Source organism: Geotrypetes seraphini, chromosome 7, assembly GCF_902459505.1.
Source record: "Geotrypetes seraphini chromosome 7, aGeoSer1.1, whole genome shotgun sequence".
Classification (NCBI taxonomy): domain Eukaryota; kingdom Metazoa; phylum Chordata; class Amphibia; order Gymnophiona; family Dermophiidae; genus Geotrypetes; species Geotrypetes seraphini.
In genome coordinates, this window is record NC_047090.1 from 191183657 (window position 1) to 191202139 (window position 18483).

Genomic DNA, 18483 nt, shown 5'->3' on the forward strand with positions numbered 1-18483 from the left:
GCTTGTCACCGGGGGGGGGGGGGGGGGAGGGGACGTTGTTGAGTGGCTGATTTCGTATTTTTGCGTATTATATTGTACAGCATTGTTTCTCTTATTTTGTTCTTGAGAACCTGATTGTTGATAGCCTTTGTTTTCGCTTGTGATGTGTATTGCCTTGCTCTCTTGTGCATTTTCTTTATTAATAAAATTTCAATTATAAAAAAAAAAAAAATAAAACCCTAAGCGCGCATGTGCACTCCTACCTGCGTGATTCATGATCTGTAGGTCCATGGCAGGTAGGAGTGCACAGGCACGCTTAGGGTTCTATTAGCTTGGGAGGAAATACAACAATGGCCCCACACTTGCGGACCCCAAGGTAATGTTCTGCGGTCTGGCCGGCTCCCTTACACTCCCTGGCCGAAGTTACTTTTAAGTTCAAAGCTGCCGCGGCGGCTCCTCTCACGAGCCGTACCTGCATTGGAGAAGGCTTCTGACGCAGGCAGGGATTGTGAGAGGAGCCGCGGCGGCAGCTTTAAACTTAAAAATAACTCCAGCAAGGAACTAAGGGAGCTGTTTTAGCTGCGTTTTTGTTTGGAAAGTGCTCCAAGTAAAGTTTATGCTAGGTTTTCAAATATCCACTGGTTTTACTTGAAGAGGCGTGGGCGGGACTTGAGTGGCTCTGACTGGAAAGAGTTTATGGCTTACATACAGAGCTGACTTTTCTTTTCCTTTTATTTTTTTTTTGTGGGCTTCACTGAACTCCGAATCGCCGACACAAAGGTGAGCTCAGACGTACTTTTATATGAAAGGGAAAAAAAAAGGAACTAAGGGAGCCGGCCATAAACACTCAGCTGCTGGGAAGGGAAAGGAAGGGACAGGGGAGGGGGGAATGCTGCTGCTGCTGCACAGGGATGTGGAGGGGGAGGGAAATACCACTGCTGCTGCACAGAGAAGTGGAGGGGGAGGGAAATACTGCTGCTGCTGCTGCTGCTGCACAGGGAAGTGGGGGGGGATGGAAATGCTGCTGCACAGGGAAATGGAGGGGGAGGGAATGCTGCTGCGGGTGCTGCACAGGGAAGTGGGGGGTGAGGGAAATGCTGCTGCACAGGGAAGTGGAGGGGGAGGGAATGCTGCTGCGGCTACTGCACAGGGAAGTGGGGGGGAAGGAAATGCTGCTGCTGCATAGGGGGCAGAGAGAGAGACAGATAGAAAGACAGACAGACAGCATGAGGGAGGGAGAAAGAAAGAAAGAAAGATAGCGGGAGGGAGACAGGAAGAAAGAAACAGGGCCAGGGAGAGAGACAGACAGGAAGAAAGACAGTGGGAGGGAGAGAGACAAAAAGAAAGAGACAGGGGTAGGGAGAGAGACAGAAAGAAAGAAAGAAAGACATATAATCTAGCACCCGTTAATATAACAGGCTTAAAGACTAGTTCATAATAATACACACAGCTGCAACATACAACATGTGAAACAGCAGCACAAAAACTACAAAGATAGCAATCGTACAATAGATATTTACCCTGGATTCTGTAAAGGTTGCCCAGAATAATTTGTTAATGGGCTCCAGTGATTTAATTGAAGCTAACAAGCACTTGGCTACACAATGTTGTGTAGCAATGGCTGCCTAAACTGGAAAGCTCACAATGAACAGGAGGTGTGGCAATGGGATAGATCAGAGGCGTTCACAAAACTTGTACAGTGATCCACGCCCATTTTGCGGGTCAGGATTTACAACAGGTTTCAGCTGGCGTAATATCCTCACGCCTACATCTGAGTGCTGAATTCTGTGCCCCAAAGTGAGTGCCAAATTTGGTACTCGACAGTATTCCAGATATATTTCTCATTCTGAAGTGCCCGTTATAGAAAAGCATTGAGCACCCAATTTTAATCAGTGCAGAATCTGTAGCTCCATTTGTAGAATCTGGCCCTTAATAAGAACATAAGAATTGCCACTGCTGGGTCAGACCAGTGATCCATAGTGCCCAGCACTCCGCTCATAGGCAGCCCTCTGGTCAAAGACAAGCGTCCTAGCTGAGACTAGCCCTACCTGCGTACGTTCTGGTTCAGCAGGAACTTGTCTAACTTTGTCTTGAATCCCTGGAGGGTGTTTTCCCCTAAGACAGACTCCGGAAGAGTGTTCCAGTTTTCCACCACTCTCTGGGTGAAGAAGAACTTCCTTACGTTCATACGGAATCTATCCCCGTCCAATTTTAGAGAGTTCACTCTTGTTCTCACTACCTTGGAGAGGGTGAACAACCTGTCCTTAACTACTAAGTCTACTAAGTCTCCTAAGAATCCTAAACCAATCAACAAATCCCCAAAGCATGTCAAAACAGCAGAGCTTTCAACTGGCTCCTACAGAACAAATAATCTAGATGATTCCTGAGTTCCAAGTAAATGGGCCAACCTCTAACAAAACAATCTTGTGTGGCAAACAATCTTACCTGGGCTACTGAGAGGACAAGTAACCTTCTAGAGCCAGCAGAGCAAGCATTACATGTGGTTTACTGAAGCCACAACAAGCCCTGAAGATGTTTAGACCTTTCCCCACAGATAACCAGTGCGAGGAGCTGGTGTTACACATGATGGAGTCTAAGGCAGAAATTTCAGCGGAGACCCCAACACAAACTGTGTTTCCTTCAGCTTGGGGCAGACGGGTGCATCTGTGGCACAAGGGTTCAGAGCAATTGTTCTGGAATGCCGACCATGATGGTGCAATGCCTGCAGTGTGCTGAAAAAGTAACCAACCGAGTTGTAGAGATGTGCAGGGCCAAAATGATACTTAGAGCACATATATTAAACAAATATAAAGAGTCTCTCTCTCCATGCCTACTATAAGCCTCCGACTGTGTCTCTTCTGGATCTCCTCTGACCCCCCTGTCCCTGCCTTGGATGGAGTTCTATTGTAGCTAGAGTGTTTTGAATGTGACCATTTTGGGGCTGGAAGCAACTGGACTGCTTATGCTACTTCCAATCCCAAAATGGCTGCTAGAACTTCCCAAGGCAGTCTCGGCAGGTATTTTGCTTAGGAACCAGCGGGGGCAAGAGCAACCAGGGATCAATCTTGCCCAGAAGAAGCTATTAGACCACCAGGCTGTTTAAAGCAAACGTAGGCCTGGAGAAGGCTTTTCAGGTGGTGGGAGGATCAGGAGGCTGGCTGGCCCTCTTCTAGGGAGTAGCAGTGGTGGCAGTTGGCCCAGGAGGACCCATGAGATACTGTTTCAGTTCCAGTTCTGGCCGAAATCAAGCGGCAAATTTCAGCTGTGAATTCAGTTTCAGCTAGAATAGAAACCACCCTCTCTACTATAAGTGAACAGTATTTATTTGGTTGGGACTGGAATTGTGATTCTCCAGGAGGCTATAAGCAACTTTATTCTCTCTACCCTTGCCATTCTCTCAATGAGCTAGTCCACTCTGAACCTCCATAATACCTGTGGCTGTCATAGAGCCTGACATCTATTGCTGGTTTCATGTTCAGTGGAGAAGGAGTGGGATCTCAAACACTGGGGGGATTAATAATAAGTTTATATACCGCAGGACCGTGAAGTTCTATGCGGTTTACATTGATTAGAAAGATGCTACAAATTGAGTGGAACTTCCATAGTTGGAGATTAGTGGCTAACAGTTTATGAGATCAGTTGTTACGGGAGAGATTGTGCAGATCAGCTACTTAGGTACTTCAAGAACAGGTATGTTTTTAGGTGTTTCCTAAATTCACCATAGTTATTTGCATGCATAAGTAGGTGGAGTGTCTTAATCCTTCCAGTGGATCTTTGCTCAATCAGAGCACCTTTGTGTAATCTGGACATGATAAAAACCAGGTCTAAGTAGCAATGCCTGTCTTTTTAGACTTGGAAGTCCTTTCCCCGTCTGTGATTCCGAGTTGCACATCCATATTTGGGCTCCAAAACTCCCCTTGCCATATGGACATACTGCAGTGTTAGACGTCCATAACCTGCCCTTGAAAAAAACAAGAATGAAGCTTCAGAAATAACCACCAATGTCTCTGATGCTTAATCTACCTTGATACATCTTCTCTCTCTCTTAAAAAGCTGTGAAGTCCTTCCTCTTCAACTAAAGGCCCATCTGCAGACGATCTTTTCCAAACTCTCTCCGACCAACAATCCTTAGTTGGCGTCTACACAGGTCCAATTTACTGTAAAACCTCTCCAGGAATTTTCTATGAATGTCCCTACCTCCAGGCGCCTCTCCCCGCCGTGCGTGCGCCCCCTTCCCTTTTCCCGGTACCTTTTTAACTTCTCTGGCGTGAGCCGCATGCCCACATCGGTGTCGGCTTGCCCTTTGACATCGCTTCCTAGATACGGGTCCTGGAAGTGACGTCAGTGGTCTGAAACTCAAACTCAAACCCTTTACAGGTCCACATTTTGGATTTGGAGGTACTTGGAGGGCCGCAGAAAAAATAACGTCTTATTAAAGAAATGACAACTTTGCATGAGATAAAACTCGTTATACTTTATAAATCTTTCCTTAATTGCTTCTGATAATTTCAGCTATTCACAGCTGAAACAGTGCAACATGCAGAAAGTGAAAAACTATCAAAGTATCAATGGCAAGAGACAAGATTTTGGACCAACTATTTTGAGGCCCTCAGTATTATAACGAATGATTGTTTATGGAAAACTTGTGCCTTAAGTGTCCGCAACCACCTTCATAGTAACATAGTAACATAGTAACATAGTAGATGACGGCAGATAAAGACCCGAATGGTCCATCCAGTCTGCCCAACCTGATTCAATTTAAATTTTTTTTTTTTTTTTTTTCTTCTTAGCTATTTCTGGGCGAGAATCCAAAGCTTTTCCCGGTACTGTGCTTGGGTTCCAACTGCCGAAATCTCTGTTAAGACTTACTCCAGCCCATCTACACCCTCCCAGCCATTGAAGCCCTCCCCTGCCCATCCTCCTCCAAACGGCCATGCACAGACACAGACCGTGCAAGTCTGCCCAGTAACTGGCCTAGTTCAATCTTTAATATTATTTTCTGATTCTAAATCTTCTGTGTTCATCCCACGCTTCTTTGAACTCAGTCACAGTTTTACTCTCCACCACCTCTCTCGGGAGCGCATTCCAGGCATCCACCACCCTCTCCGTAAAGTAGAATTTCCTAACATTGCCCCTGAATCTACCACTCCTCAACCTCAAATTATGTCCTCTGGTTTTACCATTTTCCTTTCTCTGGAAAAGATTTTGTTCTACGTTAATACCCTTTAAGTATTTGAACGTCTGAATCATATCTCCCCTGTCTCTCCTTTCCTCTAGGGTATACATATTCAGGGCTTGCAGTCTCTCCTCATACGTCTTCTGGCGCAAGCCTCCTATCATTTTCGTCGCCCTCCTCTGGACCCTCCTTCAGCTCTCACCTCCTCCAGTACAAGCTGCACTACCTCCAATGGTTACCTTAAGTTCTGGAACGTTGCCCGCCTCACTGCTGTAACCTCACGCAAGCGCTTTCCTGTGTCTGTAGGTGATTGTGAAGTGGAGTGGAGAGGACACGACTGCTGGTCACTTAAGGCACAAGTTTTCCATAAAGAATAATTCTTTATAATACCGAGGGCCTCAAAATAGTACCTGGCGGGCCACTGGTATAGAGTGTGTAGACTTTTGGGATCTACGTGGCTCCTCCTAAGAGAATATGGCCAGCGGCTGGGAAGGCAGAAAACAAATGACAGTTGCATATGACAACTAAGACAGGTTTTATGCTCAGGGGAGCCTCCCACCAAAACCTGATTTTCCTCTGATTGGAATATGATAATACTAGTATTCCTTCTGGAAAAGGCCAGAGCCTCCAGAAGTCTGCGTGCTGGTGTAACTATGGCACCTAATAACTTTTAGGTTCTAGATCCCCACGCCAAATTTCTGCGAAGAGAGAGGGGTATTTATGGGAAAATCCACTAATTCCTGGCTGCAGAGTCGCTATGACAACACGATACATCAGGTTGTCATAGTGACAATGGAGCCAAGTGGTCAGGAGGAAAACGTAAGTCCTGCACGCTCATTAGGGTCTCATTGGGGGGGGGGGGGTTTGGGTATGGGATGGGGCATATTTTTTAGTTGAAGGGAGAAAGGGGGTCATTTCCTCTTTAAGAACTCGGAATTGGGATGAAGGTGTCCCAGCCTCTTTTGAACTGGAACGGAGGAGGAGCCTAATCAATACAGCCATGGCCTAAGAACCAGGGGAGCCAGGTCCAATTTCTACTGCAGCCTCTTGTGACTCTCATCAAGTTACGAGAACAGGCTGAAGGTCCATCAAGCCCAGTATCCTGTTTCCAACACTGGCCAACCCAGGTCCCAAGGAGTAAAACACAGATTTCATGTTGCTTATCCTAGGAATAGATAGAAAAATATTCTTTCATATACTAAGCACAAAAAAGAGATAAAGATATTGAGTGACCACAATAAATGTTACTATCTGAACATGTTCATATAAATAATAATAATCATTTTATTCTTATATACCACCATACCAAAAAAGTTCTAGGCGGTTCACAACAAGGTGAGCTAATACATGGGATACAGATAAAATACAAATTAGAATAATGGACTTAAAAACAGATAAAGACAGAAAGCCTTTACAATATAATGCAGAAAATAAGTGGTGATGAGGGTCCTCCGTAATCACAAGTCGCTCACAGAGAAATCTGCTTCCAGAGTTGTTCAACTTTGTGTACCCAAAAGGGTAATGCAGAGTGTGAAAACATCCTTGGACCTTACAAATGTGTTTCAAGCTCAAAATATACGTGAAAAATCAACATTAAAATCACTTAATATGTACTCTATTAACTATTATAGTAATGATGCTCTTGAAAATAAGCAGTGGATTTCCCCAAGCCATCTCAAGAATGGCCTATGGACTTCGCTGTAAGGGAATTATCCAAAGCTTTTTTAAACCCTGCTAAGCTAACTGATTTCACCACATTCTCCAGCAACAAATTCCAGAGCTTAATTACACGTTGTGTGAAGAAATATTTTCTCCAGTTTGTTTTAAATCTACTACTTAGTAGCTTCATTGCATGTCCCCTAGTCCTAGTATTATTTTGAAAGAGTGAACAGGTGATTCACATTTCACATCTACCCTTTCCACTCTATTCAGTATTTTATAGACCTGTCATATCACCCCTGAGTCGCCTTTTCTCCAAGCTGAAGTACAGTCTATCAGTCTATCAAATCCCATCTTTTATTCACTTAACCCTCGCATTTATTTAGCATTTTTAATTTGGAATTTTTTTATTTAAATGTTTTTATTTATAGATGTTTTAATTTCAATCAAGTATAACATTTGATACAGAAAATGTTTAGCATCAGAAATTTAAACAGGAAATATCACCGAAAAAGATAACAGTATACAGTGGTACCTTGGTTTGTGAGCATAATTCGTTTCAGAAGCATGCTCGTAATCCAAAGCGAATTTCCACAGAGGAAATAATAATAATAATAATAATAACTTTATTTTTGTATACCGCCATACCCAAGGAGTTCTAGGCGGTTTACATTAGATTAACAAAAAATTACAAGTGGTTTAAAAACAATTGAACAATATTAGAGGCAAGCAATAAATAATAAGTGGTTCGAAAACAATTGAACAATATTTGGAGCAAGGAGGTAGAATGAAGTTAGGAGAAGAGAGGGGGGTAGGTTAGGGGGGGAGGGGGTGGGTAGGTTGGGAAAAGAGAGGTGGAAGGGGGGGGAGGAGATTGTTGTTCATTGGAGAGGGGTGTTAGGTGGAAACTCGGATGATTCGTTCCACATCCCAAAAACTTGAATAGAAAATACAGTCCTGTACGTACTTGTATTGCAAGATCTCACTCGTTTCGAACAGTGATGCTTTTATTCCGTTCAGCTGCGCTCAGCGTGAGATGTGCGCATCACTTGAACTGCAGGTGCATGTATTACGTTCAGAAGTGATCAGTGATGCAACGCTCATATATTGTGCGTATTTGACGTGACGCACGCATATGTGCTCGTTCTGTAAGACGACACTCATTTATCATGTTAAAATTTAAGAACATGTTTTGCTCGTCTTGGAAAACACCTCATAAACCACGTTACTCGCTATCCAAGGTTTGACTGTACTAAATAGTAAACCATAATCAACTTCAAAAGTAGGAGATTAAAGGAAAGAGAGGGGGGAGTGGTTAGGAAAGTGGTAAAGAAGGAGAAAGAGAGCCTACCTAGGGGTGCCCAAATGGTTGATCGTGATCAACCAGTAGATCGCAAAGGCAACGCGAGTCAACCGTGTTGCCTTTGCAATCTTTTCCTCCCTGCTGCTTCCCCAAGCCAGGCCTGGCGTGTACAAGCGCCGGACTTACAAAACTTCACCTCCGACATCAATTCTGACATCAGAGAGGATCTGCTCAGCTGGTAAGTCCCTCCTGTCTGTGCCCTTCTCTTCAGCTGTCAACTCCAGACTCTGTCCCTTCTGCTTTGCTGCACCATATGCTTGGAACAAGCTGCCGGAATCCCTATGGTGGGCTCCGTCTCGGGCAGTGTTCAAGGCCCACCTCTTGGAGAGTGCTTTCGATTCCTAACTCCTCTCGCCTTGGGTTCTGCATCTCCAACCCTATTTGTCATGTCTGTCTGTCCAAGTTAGATTGTAAGCTCTTCCGAGCAGGGACTGCCTATAAATGTCAAAATGTATAGCGCTGTATACGCCTTTCAGCGCTATATAAAAGATAAATAGGAGTAGGAGTACCTCTTTAATTTTCCCTGGGTGAGCAGCATTACAAACTTGCTGCCTGCATCGGTGTCGCCTCTCTCTGACGTCACTTCTGGGCCCCGCGGCTAGGGAGTGACGTCAAGGGGATAGCCGACACGACACAGGCAGCAAGTTTGTAATGCTGCTCACACAGGGAAAATTAAAAAGGGAAAGGGGACACAGGGGTGCGGAAAAGAGGGCAGGGGAGTGGTATCACTGCCCTGGGCGCCATTCACCCTTGCTACGCCACTTGTAACTAGACCTAGTCTTTAGTGGAGCAGATAATGGTGCAGGGGCCTCTTGATATGTGTGACCATAACATGATCAGATTTGATATAATCCCTGGAGTAAATTCACCCAGGAAATAGAAAACGCACCCACAACCTACTGGACTCAACTGTTGTACTGTTGTAGGTGGCATCTATGTATAGGATGGGTTTTGGAAGACTCACATGTTCCACTAGAAGGGGTAGTGGTTAGAGTGAGATACAAGCCAGTCCAAGCTTTATCTATTTATTTTAACATTTCTATTCCACTTAAAACCTAAGTGGATTACATTAAAAGCACATACATAAGCTCCTACATCTAACATTGAAAGCAACATGTCAGCATTCACATCTAACTTCTACTATCATAATATCTAATTATCTAGAAAAGTATTCCACATTAATAAAATGCTTGTACAAATCAATGAGTTTTCTGTTCTTTTCTAAAAGATTTCAAGTCCTTTCAGAGGCTCACGCAACCTAGCAGACGATTCCACAATTATGGGCCTGCTGCTTCCCCAACTGATTCGGTTGATAATCTCATTTCCGATTCAGATCTTAATGAACACGGCGGTGTGTATGTCCGTAGTGTCTGCGATAAATCCAGAGAAAACCAAAAAAACTCTGTGGAGTGACAATGTTCCTAAATGGACTTTATTTGAAAGTGTCAAAGTTCCAAAGGTACACTGAAATCATCCACATAAAATAATTCCATCCACATAAAAATAAATCATCCACATAAGAGCACTGAAGCCTGGCAGCTAGGCTTCAATGCTAAGAAATGTAAGGTCATGCACCTCGGAAACGGAAATCCATGCAGGACGTACTTCTTGAACGGAGAAACTTTAACTAGGACTTCAGCAGAACGAGATTTAGGAGTAATCATCAGTGCAGACATGAAAACTGCCAATCAAGTGGAGAAGGCTTCATCTAAGGCAAGGCAGATATTGGGTTGTATCAATAGAAGTTTCGTCAGCCAAAAGCCTGAAGTCATAATGCCGTTGTACAGGGCCATGGTGAGACCTCATCTGGAGTACTGTGTGCAATTCTGGAGGTCACATTACAGTAAAGATGTGCGCAGAATTGAATCGGTTCAGCGGATGGCCACCAGGATGATCTCAGGGCTCAAGGGTCTCTCGTACGAAGAGAGACTGAACAAATTGCAGCTCTACACTCTCGAGGAATGTAGGGAGAGGGGAGACATGATCGAAACATTTACCGTATTTTCACGCATATAACGCGCGCGTTATACGCGTTTTTACCTACCGCGCATACCCCTCGCGCGTTATATGCGTGAGCGCGGTATACGAAAGTTTTCAAACATAGTTCCCACCCCGCCCGACGCCCGATTCACCCCCCCAGAAGGACCACTCGCACCCCCACCCCGAACGACCACTCGCACGCGCTCCCACCCGCACCCGCATCCACGATCGGAGCAAGAGGGAGCCCAAGCCCTCTTGCCCGGCCGACTCCCCGACGTCCGATACATCCCCCCCCCCCCGGCAGGACCACTCGCACCCCCACCCCGAAGGACCGCCGACTTCCCGACAATATCGGGCCAGAAGGGAGCCCAAACCCTCCTGGCCACGGCGACCCCCTAACCCCACCCCGCACTACATTACGGGCAGGAGGGATCCCAGGCCCTCCTGCCCTCGACGCAAACCCCCCTCCCCCCCAACGACCGTCCCCCCCCCAAGAACCTCCGACCGCCCCCCCAGCCGACCCGCGACCCCCCTGGCCGACCCCCACGACCCCCCCACCCCCCTTCCCCGTACCTTTGGAAGTTGGCCGGACAGACGGGAGCCAAACCCGCCTGTCCGGCAGGCAGCCAACGAAGGAATGAGGCCGGATTGGCCCATCCGTCCTAAAGCTCCGCCTACTGGTGGGGCCTAAGGCGCGTGGGCCAATCAGAATAGGCCCTGGAGCCTTAGGTCCCACCTGGGGGCGCGGCCTGAGGCACATGGTCGGGTTGGGCCCATGTGCCTCAGGCCGCGCCCCCAGGTGGGACCTAAGGCTTCAGGGCCTATTCTGATTGGCCCACGCGCCTTAGGCCCCACCAGTAGGCGGAGCTTTAGGACGGATGGGCCAATCCGGCCTCATTCCTTCGTTGGCTGCCTGCCGGACAGGCGGGTTTGGCTCCCGTCTGTCCGGCCAACTTCCAAAGGTACGGGGAAGGGGGGTGGGGGGGTCGTGGGGGTCGCCAGGGGGGTCGCGGGTCGGCTGGGGGAGCGGTCGGAGGTTCTTGGGGGGGGGGCGGTCGTTGGGGGGGAGGGGGGTTTGCGTCGAGGGCAGGAGGGCCTGGGATCCCTCCTGCCCGTAATGTAGTGCGGGGTGGGGTTAGGGGGTCGCCGTGGCCAGGAGGGTTTGGGCTCCCTTCTGGCCCAACTACCAAAGGTACGGGGAAGGGGGGTGGGGGGGTCGTGGGGTCGCCAGGGGGGGTCGCGGGTCGGCTGGGGGAGCGGTCGGAGGTTCTTGGGGGGGGCGGTCGTTGGGGGGGAGGGGGGTTTGCGTCGAGGGCAGGAGGGCCTGGGATCCCTCCTGCCCGTAATGTAGTGCGGGGTGGGGGTAGGGGGTCGCCGTGGCCAGGAGGGTTTGGGCTCCCTCCTGGCCCGATATTGTCGGGGAGTCGGCGGTCCTTCGGGGTGGGGGTGCGAATGGTCCTGCCGGGGGGGGGGATGAATCGGACGTCGGGGGGGGGGGTGAACGGAGAGTCGGGACAGCGCACGGAGAGGCGGGGCAGTGCACGGAAGTCAGGGGGGTGAACGGAGAGTCGGGACAGCGCACGGAAAGTCAGGGCAGTGCACGGAAGTCAGGGGGGGTGAACGGAGAGTCGGGACAGCGCACGGAAAGTCAGGGCAGTGCACGGAAGTCAGGGGGGGTGAACGGAGAGTCGGGACAGCGCACGGAAAGTCAGGGCAGTGCATGGAAGTCAGGGGGGGGGTGAACGGAGAGTCGGGACAGCGCACGGAGAGGCGGGGCAGTGCACGGAAGTCAGGGGGGGTGAACGGAGAGTCGGGACAGCGCACGGAGAGGCGGGGCAGTGCACGGAAGTCAGGGGGGTGAACGGAGAGTCGGGCAGCATGCGCGGTATAATCGTGAGCGCGTTATACCAAAGTTTTTGTGCTTATCATCGTGATTTCTGCGCGCTATACACGTGTGCGCGTTTTATACGGGTGCGTGTTATTTGCGTGAAAATACGGTAAGTACCTCACGGGACGTGTCGAAGTGGAAGATGATATTTTCTTTCTCAAGGGACCTTCGGCCACAAGAGGGCACCCGCTCAAACTCAGGGGCGGAAAATTTCATGGCGACACCAGAAAGTATTTCTTCACAGATAGAGTGTTTGATCATTGGAACAAGCTTCCAGTGCAGGTGATTGAGGCAGACAGCGTGCCAGACTTTAAGAATAAATGGGATACCCATGTGGGATCCCTGCGAGAGTCAAGATAAGGAAATTGGATCATTAGGGCATAGACAGGGGGTGGGTAAGCAGAGTGGGCAGACTTGATGGGCTGTAGCCCTTTTCTGCCGTCATCTTCTATGTTTCTATGTTTCTAGTCCGCTAGGGATACAGGACCCAATATGGTCCGCGTTTCGACAAAAAGTCTTCTTCAAGGGTCCCTCGGGGTCCTATAAAGGTGAGTATGTGGAAAACAATTGTGTGGTGAGCTGGAAGTGAGACACTGCTTACTTTTGCAATGGAAAGTGTCTCACTTCCAGTTCACCACACAATTGTTTCCCACGTACTCACCTTTATAGGACCCACAGGGACCCCTGAAGAAGACTTTTTGTCAAAACGCGGACCGTGTTGGGTCCTGTATCCCTAGCGGACTAGGTCCTTTAAGGCTCTTATGTGGATGATTTATTTTTATGTGGATGGAATTATTTTATGTGGATGATTTCAGTGGACCTTTGGAACTTTGACACTTTCAAATAAAGTCCATTTAGGAACATCGTCACTCCACAGAGTTTTTTTTGTTTTCTCTGGATTTTCTTCTTTGTGGATATTTCGGGGTCAATTCCTTTTGTTTTTGCTTATTCTCTAATAAATACCATGGTACCACTCCATAGATTGTCTGATGGACAATTGTTAGGATTTCATGCTCAATCCTAAACTTAATTGGGTGAAATGTGCACATAACGAGAACAATACTACGAACAATTCATTACAAAAGTCTAGTTTCGTAATCACCAAACTATGTACCACTGTTCAAAAGTCTGACAGTGTCATAAAACATTTTACTGTAGATAATATTCTAAGATGAAATAAAGCTCCTTTAATAACTTTTTATGGTTGAATGCTTCACCCACCAGGTTACGCCAGGAACCCGCTTCCTCTTCTGCTAGGACTGATCACAATATCTGAAGCTGTCCAACAGACAGGTATGAATTGTTTCATTCACATCTTTAGGGGGTGTAAGGGGGTGGCCAGTGATCTGTTTGCATCCCTCCAGTGGTCATCTGCTCAGTGTGGGCACTTGTTTGGCACTTATTCGTTGTTAAAACAAGTCTAGCCCCATTCATCAAAATTGTGCCATGGACGGCAAGTAAGATTGGCTATGCTCCCCCCCTCCGGCATCAACAGCACTTAAAAGATCAGCAAGGGCCCCCCGGTATCAACAACAAGTAAGATCGGCAATGCGGTGCTCAGCCCAAAGCTTCCCCTCTGACACGAACTGCCTGGGCGGAAATAGGAAGCTGAGTCAGAGAGAAGCTTTGGGCTGAGCATCGTATTGACAATCTTAATTGTTGTTGATGCCGGGGGGACCGTTACCGATTTTTTAAGTGCCATTGATGTTGGAGGAGGGGGGCTGTAGCTGATCTTACTTGCCGTAGCTGTTTGAAGAAAAAAAGGGTGAAGTGAAGGGAGACGGTAGGGCTGTTGCCAATACTGATCTTAAGTGCCGTTGATGCCAGAGGGATGGGAGCATTGCCGCTCTGAGTGAGGGGATATTTCTGATCTTACTTGTCGCCATTTGAAAAAAAAAGCAGAAAGATAGGTGAGTGGTGACCAGCAAAGGTGAGGGGAAGGGAGGGAGATGGGCCTGGGGTAGAGGGAGAGAGAGAAGGGGCAGATGATGGAAGTGGGGAGAAGGGGGAGAGGGAGAGAAGGGAGCAGACAGATATCAGTTCAGAGGAGAGAGCAAATGCTGAACGGAAGTGGAGAAAGAACACATACTGGATGGAAGTAGGGAATAAAGAAAAAGGGCATATACTGGATGGGAGAAGAAGAGAATTAGTGAGATAGTGGAGGGGCGAAGGAAATAATAATAATAACTTTATTTTTCTATACCACCATAGTGAAAGTGACTTCTAGGCGGTTCACATAGAAAGAAGGCTGGACAATCAGCGAATTACAAAATGCAAGAAGAAGGATGTTACATAATAAATTGGAGAAACATGGGGAAAGAATACATGAGAGAAGAAAGATGTTACATAATACATTGGGGTTATAAGGGGAAAGAATACCTGAGAGAGGTCATCTGATTAGGCAAGGAATTTATCAAATAGAGCGGTTTTAATTGATTTTCGGAATGTGTTGTAGGTCTGTCTGGCTTTATTTATGTGGTTTCCCAGCCAGGATTGCTGTCTGTTTGCTTGGAACATGAAGGTTCTGTCTAGGAAGGATTTATATTTGCAGCCTGTGATCTTCGGATTTGCAAAGATGTTTTTGTTTCTGGTTGTTCGTATGGGGTTGTGTAGAGTGAAGTGTGAAGTGTGTTTGCAGGTAGGAAGGTTCTAGGCCCCAGACTTGCTTGAAGCAGATACAAGCAAATTTGAACAGTATTCGCGCCTCCAGTGTAATTTCTTGTAATAGGGGCTAATGTGGTCTTTTTTTCTCAGTCCGAAGATCAAGCGAACTGCAGTGTTTTGCACTAATCTTAATTTTTGTACTGATTTTTTGGGATACCCAGGTAGGCGATGTTGCAGTAATCTAGGGTAGATAGGATCAGCGACTGCGCCAGTAATCTGAATGATGTTGTTTCAAAGTATTTTCTTATAGTCCTTAGCTTCCACAGCGTGTAGAAGCATTTCTTCACCAGTAGGTTTGTGTGGTCAGCCATGGTTAAGTGAGTATCTAGAGTGATGCCCAGTATTTTTATGGTTTTGGCGATTGGATATTCATGGCTGTTTATTTTTAATGATGTTTTCGTTATTTTGTTGTTGGGGCTTGCCAAAAAGACTTTTGTTTTCTCTGTGTTTAGTTTTAGTTTGAAGCTGGTGGTCCATTTTTCATTTTTATCATTGTGTGTGAGAGGTTATCTATAGTTTCGTTTGTGATGTCATTTAAGGGGATTAGGATGGAAATATTGTCTGCATATATATAGTGCTTTAAGTTTAATTTTTGTAGTAGGTGACCTAAGGATGCGAGGTAGATGTTGAATAATGTGGGTGATAGAGGGGAGCCTTGGGGCACCCCTGATGGGTTTTTCCATGGGTTGGAGTAATTTCCATTGCTGGGTACTCGGTAGGATCTGTTTGTTAGGAATTCTTGGAACCATTCCTTACCTTTCCTATTGCGTCAAGGCACAGTAGCATGATTTCGTGGTCTACTAGGTCGAACGCACTGCTAAGGTCTAGTTGCAGAATCAATGCGCTTTTGCCTTTGCTGAAAAGATCATAGAGGTGGTTTGGTATGGAAGCTATGATGGTGTCTGTGCTGTTCACTGAGGGTGTTAAATTTGTCTAGGTAGTCTATTACTTGTAGGTTGGCCAATCCTTCCTGTAGCTTTGTGACAAGAGGAATGCTTGCTATGGTTGTTAGGTGCCATCTACTCGTGCTCGAGTCCTAGTCCAACGTTAGATGAATATTGGAGAAGAGCAAAGAACACCAAAACCCCCTATACCAAAGCTATTGACTGTGTGGATTACAATAAACTATGGAGAACTCTAGTGCAAATGAGAATCCCCAAACACATAATTCAGCTGAAAATTAAGATGTGTTGATAAATGTTTATAAACAGAAAATGGAAAGATGGTGATCCTTTTATTGGACTAATGTTAATACATTTTTGACTAACTTTCAAATTCTCCTTCCTCAAGTCAGGACAGGATACTGTAATACTTTACTGACCCAAGGAAAGAGGGTTTGACCTCTGAAAGCTAATTTTAAAATGTATTAGTCCAATAAAATGGTATTATCTTATTTTCCATTTTTTGTTTTATTTTTATTTGTAAAGTGGTTTGTTATTTCTCTTGTTTCAAATGTACATCTGCTATCTTTATAGTTTGTTCAGTATTGGGGGATATCACCCTCTAAACTGTACCGTTCCTTTGGTTTGTAGCACAAGCCAGCATGCTGAATGCCCTGCACTGCTCCGATGATCGTCAGAAAGCGCAGAACTTTCAGCCCGCCAGCCAGCGCTAAAAACCTCTTCTGTGCTTTTGTAAAAAAAAAAAAAAAAAAGAGGGGGGTTTAGTTTGTGATTACTTATTCCATACTGGGTGAGGATGGTTCTGTGTGTATGAAAGACATGGTTTTCTGATAGCGTTGACCAGCCTTGTTTGGTGAAATGCAACCGGCATGGTTCCTGGGAGCACCTTGAAAAATAAACCTGATTTGAATCTCCTTATTGTCTGCCGATCTTCTTTTGTTCCATATTGGATTCTTTGGACCACTTGCCTTGTTGTTTTGTTACAAATTAACATACATGGAGTGGAACGTACCAGAGGAGTTACAGATTTGGTTGTTAAAGTTGGACGACATAGAGTGAGGCAGTTGAGAGGTGTTGCAAATTTGGTTATTAATATAGACTTATGTTTCGGATAGTATTACTGCTGTACAATGCATTTGAACACTTTTATATACATTAGGAAAGGGTTCTGAGTTAAAGTCCTGGGCAAGTAGGTGGGAAGGGAAGGAAGGAGGGATTTACAGAGAACTACAACTGTACACTGGCACTGGTATGGTAATCTTTGTTGTAAAAGAAATACAAGTGGAAATAAAGAAGTAAAGAAGAAAACAGCTAATTAAATGAGGGCGGGGCATAGGCAGGCAGGGGTGGGGCATAGGCGGGGCAGAGCTAGGGGGCCCAGGAGCCCTCGAAGAATTTATCCTGCCCTGTGGATGAACAGCATAGATATTAGTTTTGAAAACAGTGAATTGGAAGGGTCTAGCGAGAAAAATATCCATCTGTCACTTTTTGGATAGCTTTCTTTTTTGAAAATGAGCCCCAAGGTTTGTTTAGCAGTCAGATTACTTTGTCAAGAGGTTTATTGAAAAAGAACCCAAAATGTTTGTCTACTTACGGTCATGGCTGCTGCCAGGGCTTTGCAGGAATTTTCTTTAAAATTATTTCCTGTGGAACAGAAGTGAACTGTGGTTAGTGCACTGGAGGTCTGACGTCACTGCCTCAAGGGTATATCCCACACTGGTACTGAGACAAACATACGAGTGATTCTTCTGCTGAACTTCATGGGCTTTAAATCATCATGGGAGATTTGTCCAAGGTAGGGTTACCAGATTTCCTCTTTAAAAGAAAGAGAATAGCAGGCCTCACTCCACCCCGGGGCCGTATCCAGAGGGCCTCTGCATGTGCATGGATGCTGACATGATGATGTCACTCGAATGCATGTGACATCATCACGTCAACATCCACGCATGCACAGAGGCCCTAAATACATGGCCCTGAGCTCAGGGCCTTCCAAAACCTGGACAAGCATCCAGACAGTCCTCTAAAAAGAGGACATGTCTAGGATTTTCCCCAAATTGGTAACCCTAGCCCAAGGAATTCCCATACTTCCAGGAATGAAATGAAGTGCAGGAAGGCAGCAGATGCAGGGACTGAGCAACAGAACTGCCTGAGAATGCAGAACCTCAAATCCACCTATTCAAAAGTCACAACAGAGAAGAGAGAAAAAGATGAAGGCAAGAGACTTTACCTGGGTAAAAAGAGGGGCTAAAACGATCTCTTTCCCACTGTGGGTATTTTCATTTTGAAATCTACACAAGTGCTTTAGACACTTGTAAAGTGTGGAATCTCCAAAGAAGCAGTTGTTGTGGCAGCTCCTGGCAGTATCTTGTTGAAAATTTGCTTACAGACCCATCAGTATGAGAGTGAAGAAAGATAGGGAGCCACATTTGTCAAGACAAAAAGAGGTCACATGATCCTACCCAAATTACACCTATTTCCTTGGTCCTTCTTCCCATCCTCTGTACCCTTTCAGTGCTTCTCTCTCTCTCCCTTCCTCCCCCCACAGGCGCTACTCTCTCTCTCTACCTTGGGGGTTAGCGCCCAAGAAAAGGATCTGGGTGTAATTGTAGACCTTCCGCCCAATTGGCAGTGGCCAAAAAAGCAAACAAAATGCTAGGAATAATTTAAAAAGGGATGCTTAACAAGCCTAAGAAATGTTATAATGCGCCAGTATCGCTCCATGGTGAGACCTCATCTGGAGTATTGCGTTCAATTCTGGTCTCCTTATCTCAAGAAAGATATAGTGGCACTAGAAAAGGTTCAAAGAAGAGCAACCAAGATGGTAGAGGGGATGGAACTCCTCTCATATGAGGAAAGACTAAAAAGGTTAGGG

At 46.2% G+C, this 18483-nt stretch overlaps 1 protein-coding gene across 1 annotated transcript in view; it reads right to left on the reverse strand.

The window, feature by feature from the left end:
* The window catches only part of LRRC74A (leucine rich repeat containing 74A), a 111327-nt gene that overhangs the window by 60529 nt on the left and 32315 nt on the right, over positions 1-18483 (reverse strand). The window contains exon 5 of the mRNA XM_033953276.1: positions 17206-17255. Coding sequence (XP_033809167.1) covers positions 17206-17255 — 50 coding nt within the window. The remainder of the gene's footprint in view (positions 1-17205; positions 17256-18483) is intronic.